This window comes from Mastigoproctus giganteus, chromosome 2 (assembly GCF_048544385.1).
Source record: "Mastigoproctus giganteus isolate SK-2022 chromosome 2, ASM4854438v1, whole genome shotgun sequence".
Classification (NCBI taxonomy): Eukaryota; Metazoa; Arthropoda; class Arachnida; order Uropygi; family Thelyphonidae; genus Mastigoproctus; species Mastigoproctus giganteus.
The window spans coordinates 115,366,884-115,391,264 of record NC_143576.1 but is presented as its reverse complement, the minus strand read 5'-3'; the positions used below and the strand labels follow the sequence as shown (position 1 = coordinate 115,391,264).

Sequence of the window (24,381 nt, the reverse complement as noted above, 5' to 3'; positions counted from 1 at the left end):
TGATAATAGACTAGTTCAATTTTTACTTATATTTTCGAAATTCTATTCACCTCTTTAATGGACTCTATGAGGATTGTCATCGATTATTTTTCATCAGTGTTCTTCCAGTTTATTAACTTCCTGAGATTTTTAACCGAGGCGTTCAGTTTCATTGGTTGAAAGAAACTTTAATTGTCCTCAGAGACAAACAACATATAGTGATGTTTTTGTATTAATTGGGATCAAAATTCTTGATCTGCGATACACTGCATAGTGTTCTGTATTGTGGTAATGTATGCGTATTTCTGCATCAAAAAGCATAGTCGTATTAATAAATCTGAACGGACTTTATCGTACTATCTTGAGTATTTGTATTTATTAACAGGAATTTATTCTTTACCAATTTCTGTTACTTTAATTCATATTGGGAGACTCGTACCAATCTTGCTGTTTTAAAGTTATCCTTTTCTAATTCTTTATTTTAATATTTTCTTTGTTTTTAACGGTTTATATGGATTTCTATAAACATTATGACAGTTTCATTTTATTGAAGACTATTTCAAGGAAATAGTGGACAGTGAAATTAAAGTATTTTATATTTCTTGATTTTCATGTTTTATTTCTGTCCAATTATACCCTTTTATGTACCCATTTCTGCTTAGCTGCATCCTTGTTCCATCGGTTTTCTGAGGCATCCCGAACTGATCACGATAAGTGGCACTCGCTATATTTATATTGATAAAAACAAACACTGAAAACATTACTGAGGTGCAAATTAAGCTGAGTTTAATTGTAGCTGAGAACATTTCACGTATACTCACCCGTTATATCGAAGTCGTGAAGATTCGACCACTTGCAGAACAAATTTTCTCCCGTGTCCTTGAAATTTCGGTGGCAAAAGGTATTGGTGTGAGCAAGGTGATTAGCCCAGAACTGAGCCATATTGCATAGCTGGAAGAACAATTTGAAGTTTCTTTAAGGAACCATATGTGCATCGTAGCACAAAGATGTTTTATTTGTTTTAAACTTTGCATGTTATTTATAAAGATGAATATTAATACTGGTATTATGAACTTTTCATTTATTTAGAGTAAAAACGATTACCTTTTCTGTCTACAAGTTTCGTGAAATGCAAAGAAGCGTTTCACTAACCTTTTTCAATGTACGTTGATAGCGCAGTGGTTATAATCACTCTCCTCCACTACGTGCGAGTGGAAAAGGCCCGAGTTCGAATCCCGTCAATAATGTGGGAATTTTCAGTTGGTACGTATGTTGGTAGATGAGTTAGTCGGTCTCAGGAGAGGAGCGTATGTTTCTTTTCTCTCCCGAAAAATCTGGTTTTGCACTCAGCAAATAACAAACCGACCGAAAAATTCAATTCACGAAATTATAGACTCAGTTACTAACGCCTCATAGCCGTGGTTGTGTTGCTTTGGCGTTCACACACACACACAATTCTAATTTAAATCAGTATAAATTCTAAAGTGGTCTTTTAGTTTCTTCCATTACAATAAGAAGTTAATTGAACGCGTACTTGAAAGAGTTTCTCCTGAAAGAGTACAAAAGAGGAAAAACAGTCAATTAAGATTGAATCAGGGGACCTTGATGGCGGTGGAGATAAATTGATAACGCAAATGTTGGCAGTACCATCAGTTGACAGTTCTTGTCCCTTCCTGTTGGAATCATGCTATCTGTTGTAGGTCATTGTTGCTAATTGTAACCTTATAAATCTTTTTACGTTTTCACATTTTTAGGTTTTCTTGGAAAGTCGCAGTATTTAGTGATCATAATTATGCCGCACTGTGACTTTGGAAAAATAAAAGAACGTCTTATGCGTTTTTACAAGCTCTCTCTTTCTCTCTCTTCGTTCTATTACCTGTAATTGTGGTGTGAGGTGCTGAGGAAACCATTTAAGTAAATGTGAGATGTGATACCATCAATGAATGCAAATAAATGTGTTTATTGTCACACATTTCAGATATATTTTGGCCAACTACATTCGCCTTCTTTTCTGTTCAAATATATGACACGGAAGGTCTGAATTTTCTATAGAGAACGTTTAAGGTCTATTGTCTTCGATAGAGCAGCGGGTACAATTGCTACTTTTCTTTAACTTGTTGAAAAGGCCTGAGTTCAAATCTCGTCAAGAGGGGAGGAATTTTTATGGGGTTCTTTCATGGCCAAGTTTGTCGGTCACGGACGAGGGTTGTGCAGAACCCCTGCCACTTTCATCTGGAAGAATAGACAAACTGACCATAGAATATACTTAATTCTATGGTCGGACAACACAAAGTACTGACACCTTAGTGCTTTAGCTGCTTTGATATAAAAACCATAAAAACTTGAAGTTTACGACCTACGTCTAATATTCTTTGAATTGTTCTTCCGTTTATGAGTATATGGCTGATAACTTCTTGGTTAATTGTGAGGGACTACTTGTGAGGCATTGCCGACTCTCTGTGGCATATGTTTTTCCGCTAATTGGCTTCCTCGCACTTCTTTTCACTTTTTGCATTTCTTGACATTTTCTAACGATCATAATTATTGGATTTGAAGCTGTGTTTTGTTGTTGGTATTGTTTTGTTGACTTCATTTGTATAAATATCTCGATAATGAAGACTCTCTGGTCTTGTGAACTGGTACTCCACTTTCTAAATTTATCTGAAAGAAAACAATTATATGGCTTATAGCAAGTTCAACTAATCATTCTATTAAGTCAATCATTCAATTAATCATTCAGCCGCCGTAGCCGAGTGGTCAGGCGAGCGGGTGCATAAGTACACCTGCCTTGAGTGACCGGAGGTCAAGCCCGTGACTGCTAAATACGGTGTTGTTTCTTGTATTCTATCTATCTTGTGAATTCCTCTGACCGTTTGGTCGTCCCTGAGTATAAACAGAAAATGTATTCTAGGCTCATTAATAACATATTAATAACAGAATGTTTTGCATTTTTGTGTGCCGCACCTCCAACATAAAACAACCTCATTTAGATTAAACATTAAAAAATTTAAAGTTGAACAACTTATTGCCCGCACTTCACCATTCTAAACCATGTTAAAAAACAACCCATCATAGTAATGTAGATCCACGCTGGAATGATCACACTAGCTTGAATGAAGTGATAGTAAGTCCTCGGGTTTCAGGCAGAAATCTCGTGGATCTGGACTTTACACCTCGGTATAACCTAAGCAGAAACTTTAATTTGATAAGATTCTTCTTGACAAATACCGTTGACCTAAACACACTGGAAGTAAATCTGGAAAAATCTACGAATTTCATCTATACAGAAAACATGTACGGACTCATGCCCTGTGAACTGACAATCTGATGTTTATATATTTGAAACATTAGGACTTTGACAGAACACAACTGCGGTATTGCAGTTTGGTTCTGTCAATGTTCAATAGTAGTTTTTCATCTATTTATGCTAAAGTGATGTATTGTGTAAGTTTTCATTCGGTCATGTATTCATAAAAATACCCAGTCTGTGTTTTCGGCCGTTAGAGGTATCATAACATTGACTAGTCAGCCTTGCTATTCGGGCTACAATGATTGGCGTACTAAAGTTAGGAAAATCTTTGTGGGTACTGAACTATACTGATTGGCTGCCCTCCTTGGTTGGCTGGCTGTTTAGAATTAGTGTTAAGGCAGCTAAAGTTACGAATCGTCGGTATTAATGTTTGTAAATTATGTGTATTTTGTGGAATGTTTCCTGTTTTGTTGGACAAAAAACCGCTCCCTTGTTTTCAAGCCACTGTGAACTGTTTTAAAAACAAGGGAATTGATTCTGTTTATAGAATAAATATTTTGTTTTATTAGAGGAATCAGTCATCTTCAGTCAAGGAACTCGTGGTTTGGTTATATCCTCAGGGCTACAACTAGTTTTTTTTCTGAAGGATTTCCCAGCGTTGTACAGGTAAGTTTATCTGACATATTTTTATAATAAGGAGTATTGCTACAGAATTGCTTGATGAAAGGCATTTTGTTCTAAAATGACCATAAAGTTTGACTTAAGTGGAAAAAGTTGGCATTAAAATCATTAAGATAAGTGAGGAGGAATATATTGGGAACATAAGAGAACATAATTCATATTCCTTGATTATATTTGGTCTTTTGTTTTTTAATTGTTTATTTCTAACGTTTATGTTTAATAATTGATATAAAACCATTATCCATCTCTTCAGCATATTTCATGAATGTTTTCATTCGATCAACTCGTATTCGTAAATAATATTTCGTTTCAAATATCAGATATCACAATCTGAAGAAATTCGTTCTCTTTTTGAGCGAGGCTGCAGCATATAGCATAGTGTGCATAGTATTAGGGTCAGGCGCCACCTGTGGTTTCCCACATCTGCGCCATATGTTTGCTGTGAAGGAATACAGTACTACTGTAAATGCCAGAAAAGTGTTGTGTGTTGTATATGACATATTGCGTTAGGTTCTGTTGTGTGTCCTGGCATTTGGCCGCAGGGCCCCTAGTGGGACTCCACGTTGCCCGCACACACCACTAGGAGGTAGCCAGTCTGCCCATTATTCTCTGGCTTGTCTCCGCCAGGGTCGCCAGAGCTTCCTGGACGGAGACAAAAAAAAAAAAAAAAAAAAAAAAAAAGGTAGAGTCGGGGAAGTACAGAGTGTACGCAAGAAAGGAGGGTATAGCTAGAAATATGGAGGATGTAGGCGAAGGTATCCTCCAGGTTATCAATGGAGCAATAAGCGCCATCAGTTGAAAGGGGAACCCGGGAAGGACAATAAATAAGGCAGCAAGAGAGCCGTGTGCAATTTGCCACTGAGGAATGAGATGGTCCATACGTCAGTTGATCCTATCCAGGTTAAGATCGGTTGGCCAGTTAGGTTAGGATCAGATGTTTGGGTTGTTCCTATTTTGTGTTGGCAATAGGGTGCTCCGTCTTGTGAAGAGGGCTTGTGCAAACTTGGTAAACTCATAGTAGTAGTTTTCTTCTGTGATGAATAAGTGTTCGTTTCCTTGAGGGTTATCTTGTATACGGGTAAACAGGATGCTGCGGAGGTCCTCATAGTGTTGGCAGGTATATACTAGATGGTTCCAGTCTTCTATTTCACCACATGCACAGTAGGGGTTGTCAATGATTCCCATGGATGTTAATTTATGGTTTATTGATCCGTGTCCAGTGATGAGGTAGGTGGTATGAAGACCAGGAGAAAACCAAGTTGGAGATTTAGGAAATACGGCATTCACATAAGGTATAAATTTCTTGGTGATTGGGCCCTTGTCGGTAGCAGTCCATCTGTCCTGCCAGGTCTGAAGTAGTAGGATGGCAATTTTTTTCTTTTCCTGCCTGATTTCATTCAGGTTATTGATGGAGTGTCCAAGGATAGTTGCTGGTATACCCCTGGATAGACAGTAGTGGAGGCCCCTTCGAATAACCTCCAGATCAAGCGGAAGGACGCCCGCAAGAACCTGAAGGGCTGGGTTGCTAACTGTGCAGCATGCCCTTGTAATAGTAAGAAGGATGCAGCCTGTGGCACTTGCTAAACAGAACACCAGCGACGACTTTTATATGTAAAGGTAAAAATCGCTTATCAGCAGCTACCTCTGTCATCCGCCTTTGTTTATTTCCTCTGCATTTTTTGTAAAAGCATTTCCTTTAGGTAACGATTTATTTTCCTGGATCGCTATAGTAGATAATGAGCCAGCAATTCTTTTAACCAATCTTCACAACAAATTTGTTTCAAAATAATAAAACACACTTTCTCGAGAATTATTTTAACTTCAAGATAATTAGTCGATAGACTCATTGAAGCGCTTCAGAAAGATTTATCTGAGCTTTTTATAAAGCAATATGCCTCTGAACTACCGGAAGCTTATCGCCTAGAATTTCTTCGAGAAAATTACTTTCTTCTCAACCGTATTCAAATACTAGATCAAGTTACATCAAGAGCAGGTTAAATAGATAATGGACATTTTCTTGCTATCTTCATTTTGCCGTTTGCTATGAGATATGCCATCGCGCATCTCACAGACAGGGAGTGTATTACTACCTGCGCGTATCAGCAATATTTAATTATGGTTAGGGGTACAAAACTACTGATCCGTAAAGATATTTTATATTTAAACACGTTAAGAACAGCTAAAATTTATGAGATTATTTTCGTACTTCTAGAAAAAAACTATTTATACATAAGTGAAGTGCACAGAAGCTAGCCAGTTAATTTATGGGGATGTGGAAAGATGTAAGACGAAAATTTGGAGAATGCTGTTTTATAGGACTCTGAAGAATGGGGGTAGAAGACTTCCCACTCTACGATATTATCATTACAATCCGGTTCTGCTGACGTATGTAATAAAGGATATAAAAGCATTTATGTTAAAATTGATTTAATAAACTTCGCGTTAAAATATAATTAAAATTCATACATTTATTTCCACTTTTATACTTTGATGAAACAATTAAATGCGAGCACTCTAACCCAGGAAACTACCAAAGGTGGTTTTTTAGGTTAGGCTATTGCGTAAAATTAACAAGTATTGCATTTTTTAAGTACACAAAAATGTAATTTGTAATGTAAGGTAATTTTTTTTCAGAGAGAGAGAGAGCGGTGTCAGTCCTTAACTATTTACTGAAGAGGCCACCCACCAGCTGATGCGAAACCAACAACTTCGAAACAGCTGAACTGGCGGTATTTCAGATATTTAAACATGCAGTGGATTAATCTATTTTAGTGATGCTATGAATTAACAACTTAGCCAGAACCTTTAAGTTGAACTTAAGCGAAAGCTCAAGCGTCCAGTGCTAGGCCTAAGGTCTAGGATCTTCTGGAATCAGAAAGTCTTTCTGTGATCGATATCGAAGAAAATAAATCGTACCAATTTTGATTTGATCATGAATATATTTACTAATTTAAAAGTGCATGTAGTTATTATATCGAAAAACGAAATTTCATATTGTCTGGGAATTTGATGACTGACATGAAGGAATTATGATTGCATGCCAAACGGATTCCTTAGAAGATTCTAAAAGAATGTTACCGGATGGACTATATTTTCACAGATAAGTAGTACTTTCAAAAATTAAATGGTCTTTGTAGTAGGTGAGATATTCTGTTTTCAGTGACTGCAAAAATTATTTATTTATGCTTTTTCTCTAGAGTTTTATGCATGTAATCTTAAGTTTCAAAATATCGTATAAAATAGGGTGGAGAATTACGCATAAATACACTACTAAAGCTAAAACTACAAAAATAAGACATAACTTTCATAACATAAAATTTGAGGCCATTTTTTGTGGTTTCGAAGAATGGGAATGATATTAAATGTGTATAAATTACAGGAATTAAAAGATAAATTTAGTCTGTCAGCATTCCCTATCATAAGAGGATGGAATAAAATGAGGTGAATTTTCCAGCTCTTACTATAATTTGGCATTTTGAGCAAATTACAGTCTTTATAATTATGCCCACTCATGGTGTTTCTCACAACATAGTGCTGCCATTACACTAAGTTGCTTTAGTAAGCTATTCCATTACGTAAGACTCAAGTTTGTAAAGGAAAAGTTTTATAGTAGAATTCCAGCGCTCGTGGGTAGTATTTTATTTTCTGCATTACGTTATTTTTGAGTTCTTTCATATAGAGCGTATATTTGTGTATATTCTGTGTTCCTCTTTTAAGTTGTTAAGCGAGAGAAATAAATTATACTTAAATCTTTTATTTCCAATAAGTGTTGCAGCAGCTTTCTCAAAGCTTTCATTAAAAAGACCAGTTAAGTTTAAAACGATGTCTTCAATATATCGCCTTTGTTTTCTGATGAAGGATGGATTTCACTTTCGAATCTTAACGAGACTTTTTTTCTCGCTTAACTGAAACCAGTATAGTAGCTTCACTGCATGACTTCTCTGTACTGCAGCGAAACACCCTTTCCGGTATAATACGATTATGCCAGTGAGCTTAATGGTGTGTATTGACTAGAGCAGCCTCACTTAAATTTCATATCATGGATCTCAGTCTTCAAGGCTTGTATCTTCGCATAAGATAATTAGTGACTGCGAATGCTTACATGTGCACCGGCCATTTGTCAGTCAACAAAAGTAATTCCCGGAACAGATCAATGAGCTGTCTTTTGTAAAGCAGATTAGTTTAGCACGTTCTGCACGCATTTAGAATCTCGAGACTGTTCAATTATTTAGAGAAGACTGCCATACTCAGCATTTCTAGTCACGTTGGGTTGCAAATTAAGCTACCTTTGAACATGCTTTTAACAGAATCTCTTTATAAACATTGTTTTTTTTTTTTTTCCAATTCTCCTTCACTCCTTTCAACAACCATTATCAAATGAAAGAAATAATCGAATTCAGTTTCTATTTGCAAAAAAAGTAGCGCTTTGTCATAACAAGCATATTACCTATTTGAAGTAGGCGTTGATCTCTCAGGTTACTGGGCTATTTACACGAGTTTTGTTTTTCAGAAGAGGTTTCTCTTTATTGGAAAACTGAAGGTTCGCCATTTTGCAGCTGTTCGAACACAATCAGCAAGATTTAACATAACTTTTTTGCGTTGTCTTGGATCAATCAGAACTTTTTGCAAGAAGTTTATTTTGGAAATAAACAAAGTTTTACTTCCTGGAAAAGGCGTCATGGTAGCTATACATTAATATAGCAAGTTATTTTCATAAGTTCTATAATATGTTGCTCTTTCAAACAAAATTAGCATTAGTATCATTATTATGTTAAACAGTTATATCAATCATACCTTTCCCATAGCAGCAAAAAGTGCTGCTATTTGTGCAAAAAGTGCCTATGCAATTCTTCTTTGAACTTTACCAGTCTATCAACCTCGACCATTGTTCCAAAAAAATCATTGCAATGATTTACAACACGTTTTTCGGTAATAAACTTAATGAGATCCAACTTTCTGTTACTTCTCAAAATTTTGCATTTGCGTACTCTTAGTTCTTCTCTCTTTTGCCAATGAAAATATCTCCCTCGTTCGTTTTACTGATTCCCTTCAGTGTCATGTATACCTCTATCAGGTTCTCCTAAGATGTTTAGTTACCAAGTTTTTCAGTCTACACTTTTTAAACCGCTCTTCATGCGGACATCGATTTGTCCCCCCCCACACACCAATTTGGACGCCATTCTTTGAACCCTTTCAAGAAGTTCTATGTCTTTCTTTAAGTGTGGCCTTCTCTAGACCTGAACACTACATTCTAAATTTGGTCTTCTTACACAGAGGGACAATGCTATCATGTTCGCTACTTGCGAAGCTCCTATATTCATAGACAGGATACCTGGTACCTTTTTAGGTAGCACAGTTGGTAGGATCGCCGTTTTCCCCACACCAGATGGAAAAGATCTGGGTTCGAGTCCCGTCGATGACGTACACGAGGAATTTTAATGGGCCTTTTTTCACAACGTGGCTGAGTTATTCGGTCTCAGGCTAGATTAGTGGTTTTTTTCTCCCGGAAACCCTGATTTTTCGTCGAGCAAACAGAAAATCGACCTGAGAGCGCATGCAATTTACAGGCAATATATACGGAACAATATGGCCTTAGTTGCTGATCCTCCTAAAACTCTACAACAACAACAACAACAACCTTCCTAGACACCTGTTTACATTACATGGAAAATTTCATGGCTGACTGAACGCACCCCTAAGGCATTTTTGACTTATCGGCTACGTTTCCCTTTTAACTCCACCCCATCATAGCGGCTAAGCACTCCTGGATTTCTGTTCCATAGGTGCGAAACCTTACTTTTAGAAGCATTATTAAGTTTCCATTTTTTAGACCATTTGTGCAACCGATCGAAATCATTCTGGAGCAAAATGGCCTGGTGATGCTCGCTAACTACCCTTCCTATCTTTAAACCATCAGCCAGCTTGGCAATGTCTTCTCCAGTTCCTCATCACTATCATTAAGGAAGATGAAAAACAGACCCAACACTGATCTGACGCCACTGTCTACACTGATCTATCCTGATCTACCCATTTATGACTATTTTCTATCTCTAGTCAGCCCTTGATACAACAAAGGATCTTGTTATTAATCTCACTTTACTCCAGTATATACAATAGCCTTTCATGGGGAACGCATCAAAAGATTTATGAAAGTCAACGTAAATAATGTCAGTGTTGTTTCTTGCATCCAGTTATTTTATGATTAGATGCAATAAACATAAAGTTAACTATATTGGTCAAGTAATAATTATACTGTATTAATAGCTCTCTGAAAATCTTCAACCATTAGTTACAGAAAACTTCATGTTCATATATGTGTATCACAAATAATCGCAAATGAAGTAGATCTTTAAGTTATTTTGACCGAAACATGTTTGGTGAGACTTACTTGATAGGAAAGTTTAAGAGGAGGAACGCAGTGTGCCTTCCGAAAAAAATTATGCCACTGGAGGCATTCCATTACAAAATCGCTATCTCTGAAGTCTGCTACTCCTTCTTCATCTTGATGATTAACCATTATAGGTCTTCCCAGAATTACCTAAGAGAAAAAAAGAAAAAAAAATACAGTGACTATAGAATCTGGGTGGAATCTGGGTGGCTTAAAAATACTTTACTAGGATAAGGTTTTATATCATTGATTTTTATTGCGCTCTTATTTCTTCAGTAAAATATTAATAGACCGATTACACGAAAATCAGGATAGAAGATAGAAGAATACAAATGCCAGATTAGTTAATGAACCAAATTCTTCCGATAAATTACAAAATGACTTTTAATTAACATGAATCGAAATACAGTATAAATATAGAAATAGAGAAATTATCTGCTTTAGAAATTTTTGTTTTACCACCAATTGATGACTTCGAAAGAAGACTAATTTCAATTTTTTTTTATAATGATGGGCCTCTTTCCTCATTTTAATAACAACGCACGTTGCCCTTTAGTAATTTAAGTGTGCGAAATGATAGATGGGAAGAGGCAACTAATTAAATAGTTTTACCTTCCACAAATCCTGATTGTACCTTCGATAACCACAGAGGAATTTTGGTAATCGAAGAGAAAGAGTTATCCCAGCTGAAGTGAGAGTAACTCCAAACATCTTTAGTAGCTTACAGGCGAAAACCTATTATCTAACGGATGTTTGTACAGCTAAGGATGGCTACTGCATTGAAGCTGCGCGGTTGCACAGTGGTATCGTCACGGAAAAGGCCCAGGTTCGAAACCCGTCGATGACGCGAATGATTTCATGGGCTTTTTTTCACTCTGTGGCTGAGTTAGTCGGTCTAATGCGTAGATAACAAGGCTTTCCCGTCAGAAACTGGGGTTTTTTTTGTCAGCGAAACAGGCAAATATGACCAGAGAACGCACGAAGTATACAGACATTATACACATGGTTATATGAAATAACTTTCCGAGTGACCCTAATGTAATAGTTTTTACCACATTGAAGTTTACTGAGTATTATGCTTCAAACTTGGCAAGGTTTTGATCATTTCACAATAAACATCATCTTTGTTCAAGAGATATTTAATTTTACTAGAGTTTTTGTGGTTGTTGTTGGGTTTTAGGCGCATTACCGACTAAGGCCATACTATTCCGTACATACGGTCTGTAAATTGCATGTGCTCTTCTGTGGTCGATTTTCTGTTTGCTGGATGAAAACCAGAGTTTCCGGGAAAAAACCCATACTACCTCGCCCGAGACCGATTAACTCAGCCACTTTGTCAAAAAGGCCCATAAAAATTCCTCACGTCAGCGACAGGACTCGAACCCAGGTCTTTTCCACTCGGTGTGAAGGAATGACGGCGATTCTATAAACTGTGCTACCCAGGAGGGAGGGGAGCTTTTTTGTGGATAAACTTACGGATTGAGTTAATAAAATTTTCAGCAGGAAACACAATTAAAAATAACCCTTGTGGGTAGTGAAGTGGCTATGGTTACTGTTCTTCCACATATTGTGAAAAGAACTTGGGATTTCATTCCAGTCTGCCGAAGTTGAGAAATTCTTCTTGACCTGAAGGGAGAATTTTATAGGCTTTTAAAATTAGACTAATTTTTCACACCATGGAAGAATCAGTCCATCTGGGGAGGTTGTTGTGTGGCTTGCCTACTAGGGATTCGTGTTTTTTATCCTAAGCATATCGTAACATAGAACTAGAGTTATAATAATAATAATTTATTTATCCCTATTTTATGTTACACTTTTTTGGGAGATAACAGCAAAAAAGGGAGGGAGAACACATAAGCCAATGGCTTTTTAGGGTGTTTCCCTAAAAAAAAAAAACGATGAATATACAAATATACCATTGAAAAATATGCAGTTCTGAAATTGTACAGGTAATGTTCGACAGGAAAGACATAAATAAATTGGAGTTTTTTTGTACATTTCTTTACAGAAAACTTCGAAAAGCATCACTACTTATAACATCATTACGAACATTTTTACAATTAAATGATGAGAGAAAAGAAAAATGATGAGATACATGCACACAAATTTACAAACTATTTGCCAACTGCCTCCTTTAACATTTGTACGTTATTTCCATGTTGGTGTTTTTAAAATCCAGGAGTTGAGTGGAAGGTGATTTGAATCAGACATCCCTGGTGATGTGTTCAATTAGTAGTTTTTTGAATTGACTTAGTGAAGGGACATTTTTGATTTTTGCAGGAAGTTTGTTCCAGGTTTTAGCACCTCTGTATTTTTTACTTTTCTGACCTATGGCTTTTCTGAAAAGCGAAATCTTCAGGTTGGCTTCATTTCTTAGATTGTATGATATTTCTTCTTCTTCTTCTATGGTTATGAAAAAGGATCTGAAGAGAGGGGGAAAGTCTGGTGTCTTCAAAGCATTATAAACAAGGATCGCCTCGGCTTTCTGCAATAGCTGATAGATGCTTAGGAGTCTCACTTCCTTATATCTCGAACTAACTGATGCGTTCCAGAGAAGGCCCAAAATTGAACGAACGCATCGATTGAGAATGGAGTTGATTCTTGCAAGGTTTTCTTGGCTGGTGGTACCCCATGAGATGATTCCATAGGTGAGGTGTGGCTGAATTAAAGAAAGGAATACTAGTCTGAGAAGGAAAGAGACACCCAGGCAGAGGCCCTGGCGAGTATTCCCGCTAGTGACGAAGTTTTCTTTTGTAGGGTTATCATTTGTTTTCCCAACTTAGCTTATCATCTAGCCAGATTCCGAGAAACTTGGTTTCATTCACCCTTTCAAGTTGTTTTTCTTTGTATGTTACGTCTAAATCAATATTTAGTGGTTTCTTTTTCGTTCTAAACACCATATATTTTGATTTTTCTGGATTCAGTATAAGCTGATTCTTATACTGAAAAGGAGAGGAGGAACAAAAATATTAGGAACCAAATTAATGGAACAAAAATGTTTGGAGCGGATGTGTCCCGAAAACACAATCTAATTAGCAAATATGTACCAAATAAATTTTAAGGAGTTTGTATAAGACAAAAGATACAGAAAACTAACTTCTTAAAAATTTACAATTGAAGGAAACTAAAGGAGAGTTAAATAGTGAAAATGAATTTTAATCAGATACTCAAAGCGTATTATCAAGGTTAAACTACAAGAATAACTTATGTCAGCCATAAATATAACAATGTATAATGTAATATAACAAAACTTGGAATACTTCTAGCTCTTTATAGTTGCATCCTGATGATGAATATACTAAAGTGATACAACAAATAAATAAAAGGCCATAGCATATACACGCAGTTTATAGATATGATACACCGATGCCGCATGGTTTTATCTTCTTGGATCTTATTCTGAACAATCCAAACAACGTCAAATCCCAACAATCATTAGATTTGGAATAACGAGGGAAAATAAAGAAGTAAAGTTCATTGCTTTAATTTAAGTAACCACAAAAGGAAACTGGACAAGTAGACACCATTGTGTTTCGATGTGATCTCCTCGCTTCTACAAATATTTGTTAAAATCTGACACCACCTGATGCAGTCCGCGAAGAACGTATTCGGTTGCGCCTGAAGTCAAGTATGCACAGTGTCTTTTGCCTCTTCGTCATTCGAAAATCGGTGCCCACATAACACTTCGTTGAGCGACCCAAAAACGATAGTCTGATGAAACAAATTCGGATTAAACGGTGGGTGAGAGAGATGTTCGAATTTCAATTTATGAATTATTCAACGTCATCTACCGCACGAGGTTGCGCTTTTCGTGATGTCTGCAATTGTTGCTTTCAAACCTTTCTATCCACCTCTGCACCTTTCTTTGTGTCTGCGAGTTTCCGAGAGCTTCACTCCCTTGGTGCACAAAAATCGATCGGCAGTTTGATTCGTGTGGACCAAATCATCAATAGTGCAACCAGAAAACGGGGCTGACATGTCCGAACATTAGCAGCGCGAGGCACCCTAAAAGTAATTCTATCCAACGTCGTTTTTAAATTTGATCAATTTGTAATATTGGCGTCCATATGAGCTCCTTATAACACTTATTAATATTAATATGCAAATTATTTCTACTTAGAAAATCCTTATTGCAAAAGACACGTTGAGTAAATTGCAATGTGGAAGGCTGTTCACGGCCACAAGGCCAGGAGTTAGTGAGACATAAATTATGTCAACTTCCATGGCTGGGCCATATCATCTCGATATCAGTAGCGGCGTATCATGTCAGGTGAACATATAAATAGTATATAAATAGAAAAATGATCGAATTAGATTATAAAAAGAAATATGTGCACTCATGGATTAAAAGTACCTTGCGTATTTAGATAATCTCATATTACATTCTTCGAGTCTTAATCACATATTGTACTAGGATATGAAAACATAATCAATATTGATTACGTTTGCAGCAGCTTTAACAGTTTGAATACAATTCTGTATGATCTGCCATTTTTGGATTAAGTTAGCAGCTTGGATTAAGTTGAATCCAGTTAGCAGCTTTAGAGTACGATTTTTGAATTGATTCTCGCTGTTTTAAAAATAGTTGTGGATTTTTTTTAATTATGGCGCAATAATTTTCTCGAAATGCATACTATGGTGTAAAAATGAATGAAAAACGTTGGATATATATATAAGAGGTTTAAAAACATTTTTTTACGCAGTAGAACTGTTATAGGAAAGGAATTTTTCATCAGTGTGTACTTTTCTTTAGAGAATAGTTTTGCAGAGAAAGGTTTAGAGAATATTCTTTAGAGAAGAGGTGTTCAAGATCATTTTTATACATCATAAAAATCATCGAACAACAAGGGTAGGTATGGATGTTTCCTGTTTTGAAATTGCTTGACATAGCAGTATAGAGAAGATAAATTCGTACTAAGAAACTGCTTTAGTTCTCAGTCACGTATTGTTGGGAAACATAAATGTTGAATCTTCAATGTCTCCAAAGACTGAAGATTTTGGAATCCATTTCTTTAAACATGAGGAGAATGAGAACTGTCAAAGCACCGTGCTTTCCTTGCATGTTCACGTTTCGGCCTCCTAAAGCTTTTCTGTCTCTCTAAATCGTGATATGGTGGTGAAATTTGACGGTTTCTGCACCTCCAATAACACGTAAATATTGCATTTCTTGCTGGCTACATTGAATCTCTTCTCGTTGGCGAAGATTGCTCCAAAAGCCATTTTGAATATCTTCTTTAATTTTGCAAGCCACCCACCCTTAATTATAATTTATAAGAATGAAATGGTATCGTATAATAAGAACGGAGTGGATCATCTAAACTAATAATGCTAATACAATGTTATGAAAATGCGCATTGTGTGACTAATAATTAAGTGCTTCTGCTCTGCGTAGTTTGGAATAAAACTAAAAAAAATCTAGAAAATAATTATAAATTTATTGTAACAGTTTTGAAGCCCTTCTCTAATATTTTTACCGGTTGTGCTTGACGTTATTTGAAAGTAAAGTTCTTCCTCCCTCCCCACCTAAAGAAATAAATTCTCTTTATACTCCAAGACGACCATATAAAGTAAAATGAGTTCACAACATAGAAGGAATACAAGAACATCACCGTATTTAATGGTCGCATGAGCTTGAAACACGGTCACTCAAACAAGTGTATTTCTATGCCCACGCGTTTGACTACTCGGCTATGGTGGCCGTTTCTCTAACTCGATCTGTTTTTCCCTACACTTGTGGCAAAGTCTGCTTTTCTCTACTTTGGGATTTCAACTTAATTTTTTTCACACTTTCCGTGATACGGTGTTTCAGAGTTTACATGTCCTTCCTGTCATGTTCTATTTGATTTCTTCATTTTTTGTTCTGATCGAATCCTCATGGTTTTTCTAAGTGAGCGTGTTGTTGTTGTTTTAGAGTTTGAGCACATCAGCAACTTAGACCATATTGCGCCATATATATTATGTATATAAACTGCCAGTGTTCTGTGGTAGATTTTTCTGTTTACTGGATGAAAAACCCGGATGTTCGGAAAAGAAAAACCATGCTATCCTCTCTGAGACCGACAAACTCAGGCCACGTTCTGAAAAAGAACGATTAAAATTCCTTCCGTTATTAACTGGGGTTCGAACTCAGGTCTTTTCGACCTGGTGTGGTGAGAACTTTCATTATACCTTTGCTTCTCGCGTTTTTGATTAGTTTTACTACTTGATGGGTTAGTTCATTCGTAATTTTTCTCAAATAACCTATTTTGTTTTACTTTTATATTGTTTTCATTTTATTTACAAATCTCTCAATCGTTTCCACTAACGATATGTGTCGGGTTTTTCCCTTCTTTGCTGCATTTTTTTTAATTCCACCAGGTTCGGAATAATGGTCTTTTAGCTCTGTGTTTTAGTTCAAAAGTTAAGCGGACCACGTAGTCCACAGGATTTGTAAATAAACAGAGTTTTCATTTTTTTAGGTGGCCAGGAATCCCATTAACAGTGATGGGAGATAGGTACGTCTAATGTATTATATTACTAACAGCCTAATTTACACATTAAGCTGTTAGTAATACCTTACAACCTAATGTATACTACATCTGTTAAGTGCGAGTACATGCCACTGTATTTATAAAAACAGTCATCAATATATTTACGTGTATAATTCAATATTTTTTTGTGGTCCGTGGTCGCTACTTCAAATATGAAAGTGGTCCGTGTCTGAAAAAAGGTTGGCCAAACACTTTTATACTTAATCTTGCATTTTTCATGTCAGTGCGTGATCGCTCTCTATTTCAGATTATGCTGCTTCCACTCTTTCCCTGGTTCTTCTGCCTTGAGCGCATTTTACCTCTTATTTTATCATATTAAAAAAAATTAGCATTTTCTAATTCTTCTTTCACAAATTTTAGAATTATTTTTAGTCAATTTAGATTTTATGTAACTTAAGCAGAATTATTATATTTTATTCTCACCAGTGGCACTGTTTTGGGTATTTATATTTGAGTCCTCCCATTTTTTGGGGTTATTTTTCACGGTGTGATATGCATCGACGATCGGGAATGTGTTCACCACTGGTGGTCATAGTGTCCGGGTTACAGCCGTTAACCTTCAGACCCTTGTTGAATTGAGGAGAATCGAATTCCCTTTTCTACCTTTTCCATTTCTCTTTTTTATATTAGAATTATTACCACATTTAGACCACATTTTCTCCGTTCTCTAAATTTATCATTTCAACTTGTGATATCTTTAAGTTGGTAAAGGGACATTGTCTCATCGACATTTTGGAGTTTTCCAACTCTGAAATTTTTTCTAGTCGTTGTGAAAAATTCCAGCTGGTAAAGGAGACGTACCATCTCAGCAACAGTTGGAGTTTTTCACTTCTAAAATTTCTTCTAATTATCATTACTTTGGTGCTTTATATATTGGCGAAGTTTAGTTTGCCTTCTTCAATTAGCATTTAGTTGTCAACTGTCCGTATAAAGAGACATACCGTTTCGGTTGACTTTTCCGATGTAATTGCCCTCGTAGGTAGCACAGTTGGTAGGATCGTCGCCGTCCTCCCACACAGCGGGTGAAAAAGACCCGATGTTCGAGTCCCGTCGATGAGGGGGAGGAATTTTTATGGGTCTTTTTCACAACGTGGCTGAGTTAGTCGGTCTCAGGCGAGGGTGGCATGGTTTTTTCTCCCTGATACTCTGGTTTTTCTTCCAGCAAACAGAAAATCGACCTCGGAACACACGCAATTTACAGACAGTATACACGGAGCAACGTGGCCTTAGAGGCCGATGCTCCTAAAACCCAATAATAACAACAAGAACCGATGTATTTTTCCCGGTCGATTGTTTTCAGCAAGAACGGTATACATAAGAACATTTGTAAATGTATTATTTATTGATCTATTTTACTCCGCATTAGCAAGTGACGTGATCACTTGCATTTTGGAATTTAATATTAGTATTTTGCATTAACTTTTTCCTCTAGTAAATTTTTCGTGTCTGAGGCTTTCAACTGTAAGCCCTTTTTAGTAACTTTTAAAATCTTAAACACCTCAATCAGATTATTCTGCGGATGCTTAGTTTACACTGTGACTTTCATAATGAAGCATCTCTTTATAAAAATACACCTTTGTGCCCTCAATCAGTGTGTTTCTCTTCTCTGTAGACTTGGTACATCATTTCTCCTTAGTTACTCTTTCGCAAAAAAAATACGCAAAAAAAAAAAACAACAACCCAAAATCACTCTCACTCTCACGCTGCACTGTCATCTTTCCTGAAATGGGATCTCCGAGCTCATATGCAACATTCCAGGCGTGGCATACCCATTTATTTATATAATGGAACAATAAATAAATTTTCTGTTTGTATTTTAAGGTGTCCAAATAGGTTATGAGGATAGACATATGAATAAAAGAGTTCAAATTCACATCAATTTGAATACGCGGCTTGGGTAACTCGGCACTTGGTTACACTAATAATCACCTGTTTATTTCTATTGGCAAAGTTCTTATACACCATTGACAAAACTCCTCTCATAATTCTTCCTGGCAGCCTGTCTACACTATTCAGAGAGCTTCATATCAGACTGTATAATTACTCCTAAATTCTTTTAGTATCTTACTCTACGATTACTGTTATACAAATGCAAGGTGTTGCATATTCGAATATTATAACTCAGTTGCAATTTTTCTAGAAAATCCAAATATTTTATGTCTTGCTAAAGTAACATACTCTGATTACTGTTATTAACCACCCTGGCCACCCACCCTTCTGTCACTAGCAAAACGAAGACATCAAACTTGAAATAGCGACATTAGTGTCAGTTGTATGGTTTTAGGCGCATCAGCAACTTAGTCCATATTGCGTCGCATACAATTTGTCTGTGAATTGCGTGTGTTCTGTGGTCGATTTGCTGTTTGCTGGACGAAAAACCATCCTCACTTGAGACCGACTAACTGAGACACCTTGTAAAAAGACCCATAAAAATTTCTCGTGTTATTGACGGGATTCGAACTCAGGTCTTTTCCACCGGGTGTGGGGAGGACGTTGATTGTGCCAACTGTGCTACCCACGAAGGCAACATCAGTGTCATTAATAAATGCTAGAAACAGTAAAGGGACTCTGAATGGAACATTGTTAAATTACACTTATAACATTAGGCTGTGAAGAACAATACACATTTATTGCTACTTTCTGTCTCCTATCACTTAACGATCCCTTCATCCAATTTATGGGACTGTATCAAAAGCATCAATGAAATCTAAATAAATGTCAAAATTAATCTTTGCATCTGATTCTTTAGTGACAACCTAATAGTAGCTAATTTAATTAGTCGGACATGATTTCTCTTTAACAATTTCATGTTGAAGTTTCCTTATAATTCCAATTCTGTCAGGTTGTCCTCTATTACATACTTTACTAAAATTATTGAATCCTTTTACTATGGATTCCATAATCTTCTCTGGCAAACTTGCAGTTCTCAAGTTACTCATTTCATTCTTTGATCTATCTTTGTGAATAGCACAGCAGCTTGCCCATTTCCAATCTATAAGGATTTCTCCTGAATCCAAGAACATTCTCATTGTTTTGTTATTTTATTTAGTATAACTGTGCAGATTACATTAACTTCTGGTGCCTTGCTCACTTTTCATTATAATAATTTCGTTTATAGTCTCTTTGTACTTATTACATACTCATTCAACTTTCGGGTCCTATTAGTAGGCTACTGGTATCCTCACTGTGAGGATACTACTGACCTGGATATCGTTCACATGTGAAGAAGTTTAACTTCCTCATGTGTGTGTTTGTTTGTTATTTGGTTTTTAGGAGCATTAGCAACTAAGGCCATATTGCTCCGGGGATATGCGGTGGTCATTCCCTGACCTTTCCACATCCTCCGTATTTGGTAGTCATGGGCTCGAACCCCGGTCTAATCAAGAAGCGTGTGCTACGTACTGCTGCTTCTGCCCACCTGGCTACGGAGGCGCCGGTTCATGTGTGTGAGATTAGGTTATGATTTATTCCTTTCCTCTTACTGCTAACATAAGCAAAGAATTCCTTTCTGCTGTTCTTTAGACTCTTAAGACATTTCAAAATCTTTCTTAGTGTGCCTAACTCTGCCTCAGTGACTACTAGACTAATGTACTTTACTGTAGGATTCAGCATCTGCTGATGGTCTGTGGTCATCTCATGCATCTCTCTTTTCTGTTACGGTCACCAGTTCTTCTGATATCCATTTTGGTCTATATCCAAATAAATTTAGGACAAATGCCTCATGCTACAAGACCAATAAAACATTAATTAAGCAGGTAGAGCATTAGCCTCAGTTTTGTACGTAGCTATGATCCAAATCAGTTCTGCGAAACCAGATTCTATGAAATGCATCGATCTGATATTATGAAGGAAGGTCACCACGAATTACCTGAGTAATTGCGCTAGCACTTCAAATAAAGAGCATCGATCAGAGGGAGAGGCATTCAGGTACACTCCTATTTAATTTGAATGTCTTCCTTCATCCGTATGATTTGTTTTAGATAGTTCAAGCGTAGAACTAGTTGTGGCTTTACGGGATAAGTGGAGCAAGATTCCGTTCTTCTGAATCCGTACCCAATTCTTGTAGAAACCGTTACCCTAGAGAGTTATTGATGTCGACGAATCTCTATGCGTTAATAAATGTATTTACTGTTCCAATACATCTTGTGAAGGAGAGAGAGAGAGGTATACAGATGTTGGATTCTTTTACATTCAACCGTGCTCCTTTCTGTAACATTGTTTTTTATTATGCCTTTATAGCTCAAAGTGTTCCTTTTCCCTCTTTCTTCCTCGTAAAAGCTTTGGATCCAAAATGCTAATCCAATAAAACTGTGTTATGTAGGACTAGCCTCTTGTAGCTAAACATTCGTTTTTTCTGTTTGCGACATCGAATTTTATGAAATTGAAGCCTGCTTCATTCTGGTTTGGTTGATAGTTATTTTTGTGGCAGAGAGACAAACTTATCCTTGCTGGTTAATGATTTTAGCTTAATTCTTGATTTTAATAAAGAGTCATGAGTGGGCGGTATGGGAGGTAGATATATATATAGACAGATAAATAGATAGATAAATAGAGAGAGAAGAAAACCACAATGCTGCTCAGCTCCTTTCTCTCTTTCTGTGTAATGTGGTCGTGTGTGATTCCTATCTATCTTTCTCTTTATATCGTTCTTACTACAGACATGATAAATATCCGTTACGTCTATCTGTTTACACTTGTCATTCGTCTTCTAGACAATCTCAGATCTGAGTGCTTATCTTTGTTTTTCTGGCATATTTCCAGGTCCTTTCAGTAGCAAGGTCGGAGAAGTTGAGGTTTCTTACAAACACATCTAATGCACTGATTATCATCTTCCTGCAGTTTTCACCCACGTTAAACACCCCCATTGTACCAAATTCCCCAACATATTTCAACCGCGTACATTAGTCAATCTCGAACGTGTCCAAGAATTGGCTGAAGGGTTGGCGATTCTCCAAAATTACTGGAATCTGCTACTTCAGCTTCTAGACTTTGTTCAACAACATTTCATTTTTTTCCAGGACATTTTCTGTAGGTAATTGCAGGATATTAGAAGAAACCCAATATTTCCAATGTTGGGTTTCTAAAACCCAATGTATTACAGAATATTTATGTTATTCGAAAATTATGGCATTTTTATTTTGGTCAGTCAGTACAGAATCTCAAACTGAAAGTATCTTCAAAGACAATGTCTTATGAGTGCATCTCACTGGTAAAGCCGAGTACGAAGAAGACAATGAAATGTGATGGTTTCAAAGTTTAAATTAATTAATATTTCTTTTCCGTTTTCAATACATTTTTAAGCTTTTTACGTTTTCCCTTGACAAATGAAAGATTCTTATTATATAAAATGAAAAAGTGATTGTTTCTTTTTAATTTCATTCCGCATTACTAGTAAATGAACTCGCCAAGCTGGACACTTCAACTTTCAAATGTACTAGCACTGCCATTTAGTATCTAAACTTCTAAAATTGTTCGATGTGAGACATATTTAGTGATCCAAAACCTGTCTGCTGGCATTGAGAGTGTCGCTTGAGCTGGATTATTCCTAGCTTAACCATATATTCGGAATTTCGTTGACCATCTTGGCTTCCAGACTGCTAAGAGAAAGCTGAAATAAAATGATCTAAAAAAATTTGAAGTAAAAGGGATTTTTATTCCACATTCCATTAATTTATCTTATTCTCCTAATAAAACAAAGCCTTGTGTGTGTGTGTGTTCTTATTAAGTAGGTTGTATAGATACACCGAATGGTCGTGTGTTGGTATTTAGTAGGTTGTACAGACACCAAAAAGGATCGATAAGGTGTGTTTGTTGTGTGTTAAGCGCCGAAGAAACAAGAGAACCGAAATATAATAGTATTATGCCTGTTATTGCATGTATATTTTGATCTGTTTGTTGTTTTCTGGACGAAAACCCAAGTTTCCGGGTAAAAAATGCTACCCTCTTCTCAGATCGACTCATTGAGCCGCATTGCGAAAAGGCCCATAAAAAGTATTCTTGTCACTGAGATTCGAACTGAGACCTTTTCCATCCGGTTTGGTAGGACAAAAAATGATTTATTAGGATCACCCGGAAAGTTATTTCATCTACCCATGTGTATCATGTCTGTAAATTGCGTGTGTTCTCTGGTCTATTTGCCTGCTTTGCTGGACGAAAAATCCCGGGATCCGGGGGAAGAAACTTTCTATCTACGCCTGAGACCGACTAACTCAGCCACGGAGTGAAAAAAGCCCATAAAAGTTCCTCGCGTCATCTATGGGATTCGAACCCAGGCCTTTTCCACTGGGTGTGGGGAGGACGGTAACAATACCACTGTGCTACCGCGCAGATGGTATGGTAGGATAATGATTATGACCACTGTGCTACCAGCGAGGGCAATCCATAAGGACGTATTGAGTGGGATCACGTCAATTCGTTGCAAGACAATTTGCTGCATGACAGTTCGGTGCACGAGACAATTTGGCGAGAGACAATTGGTGGCTACGACAATTTGGTGAAAGACGGTTGGCCGCTACGAAAATTATAAGAGCATTCGGTGAATTGTTTTGGAGAATTCAGTGTATGGTGGAGCAAGACAGGAAATGCAAACTTTTAACATGCCGTGCTATAAATGGTGATTTAGTGATCACGATACCGTTCTTGATATTTTATATTTTTGTTGAAGCGTACTGCTCTCCTTCGTTTTTCAATGGACATGCTACTATTTTTTAGGAGATCCTATTCACAAAGGGACACGGACAGGTTAAAGTTTGGGACACAAGAGAACCTTGTTCGCACTTTACTCTTCACTTCTGTGAGCTGCATTTTTTAGGAAATAAACGTGGCCGGGGGGAGGGAGTTGTTCCAGAGACTAGAAGGTGAGATCATTAATGGATATGGGCTGGTAACAACTTTCACAGTGGTAATTTCATTTCTGTTCCTTTCACTTTCACCCGATTGCTGAGCACGTAATTTTCTTCTAGCTTCCCAATCCGCATCCAGTTCATGCTCTTTGAAAAGCAAAGGTTTCAAGTAGGTATGTAAAAAAAAAAGAATAAATAATCTTATCTGGATTAAAAGTGTTACAATATGGACGGTGTCGAGCTGAAATAGACGCGCGTGCTCACTTTCGAAACTGCTTATGAAAGAGATCGGCGTGAATCATTTTATACAAAATAAGTGGATAAAAAATATATTATTATTTTTATAAATTTCTGCATTCCTCTTTTCCAAGCCAAAATTTCTCCTTTTTCTTTTTTCTATACTTTTTGCTTTGGTTTTGTTAATTTCTGATCTCTGTGGGATACACCGAATTGTCTAATTTACATACTCGTAACATGGAATTTATTCCCAATTAAATGAATATAAACAGTTAATCAGTGGCCTTCAACACGGGCCTTCCTGCCTCTTTGAAATAGTTTTAAGAATCTTGGGGATGGGCCTCTGAGTACAAAGGATATCAAAGGGGAAACAGCACATTTTCCTTAATGGCAAGGGTTACGGTTAAGGGTTTGTTTCCGCCTATAAATTGTGTGGTGTATATTATATGGTCAGTTTGTCTGTTTTTTTCCGGG

At 36.7% G+C, this 24,381-nt stretch overlaps 1 protein-coding gene across 1 annotated transcript in view; it reads right to left on the bottom strand.

Annotated features, from left to right (window-relative positions):
• Window positions 1–24,381, bottom strand: part of LOC150089506 (Golgi-associated plant pathogenesis-related protein 1-like) — a 133,651-nt gene that overhangs the window by 9,123 nt on the left and 100,147 nt on the right. Inside the window, exons 3-4 of the mRNA XM_090368629.1 lie at window positions 10,299–10,448; window positions 801–930 (exon numbers count right to left, since the gene is read on the bottom strand). Of these exons, the coding sequence (XP_090224755.1) occupies window positions 801–930; window positions 10,299–10,448 (280 nt within the window). The remainder of the gene's footprint in view (window positions 1–800; window positions 931–10,298; window positions 10,449–24,381) is intronic.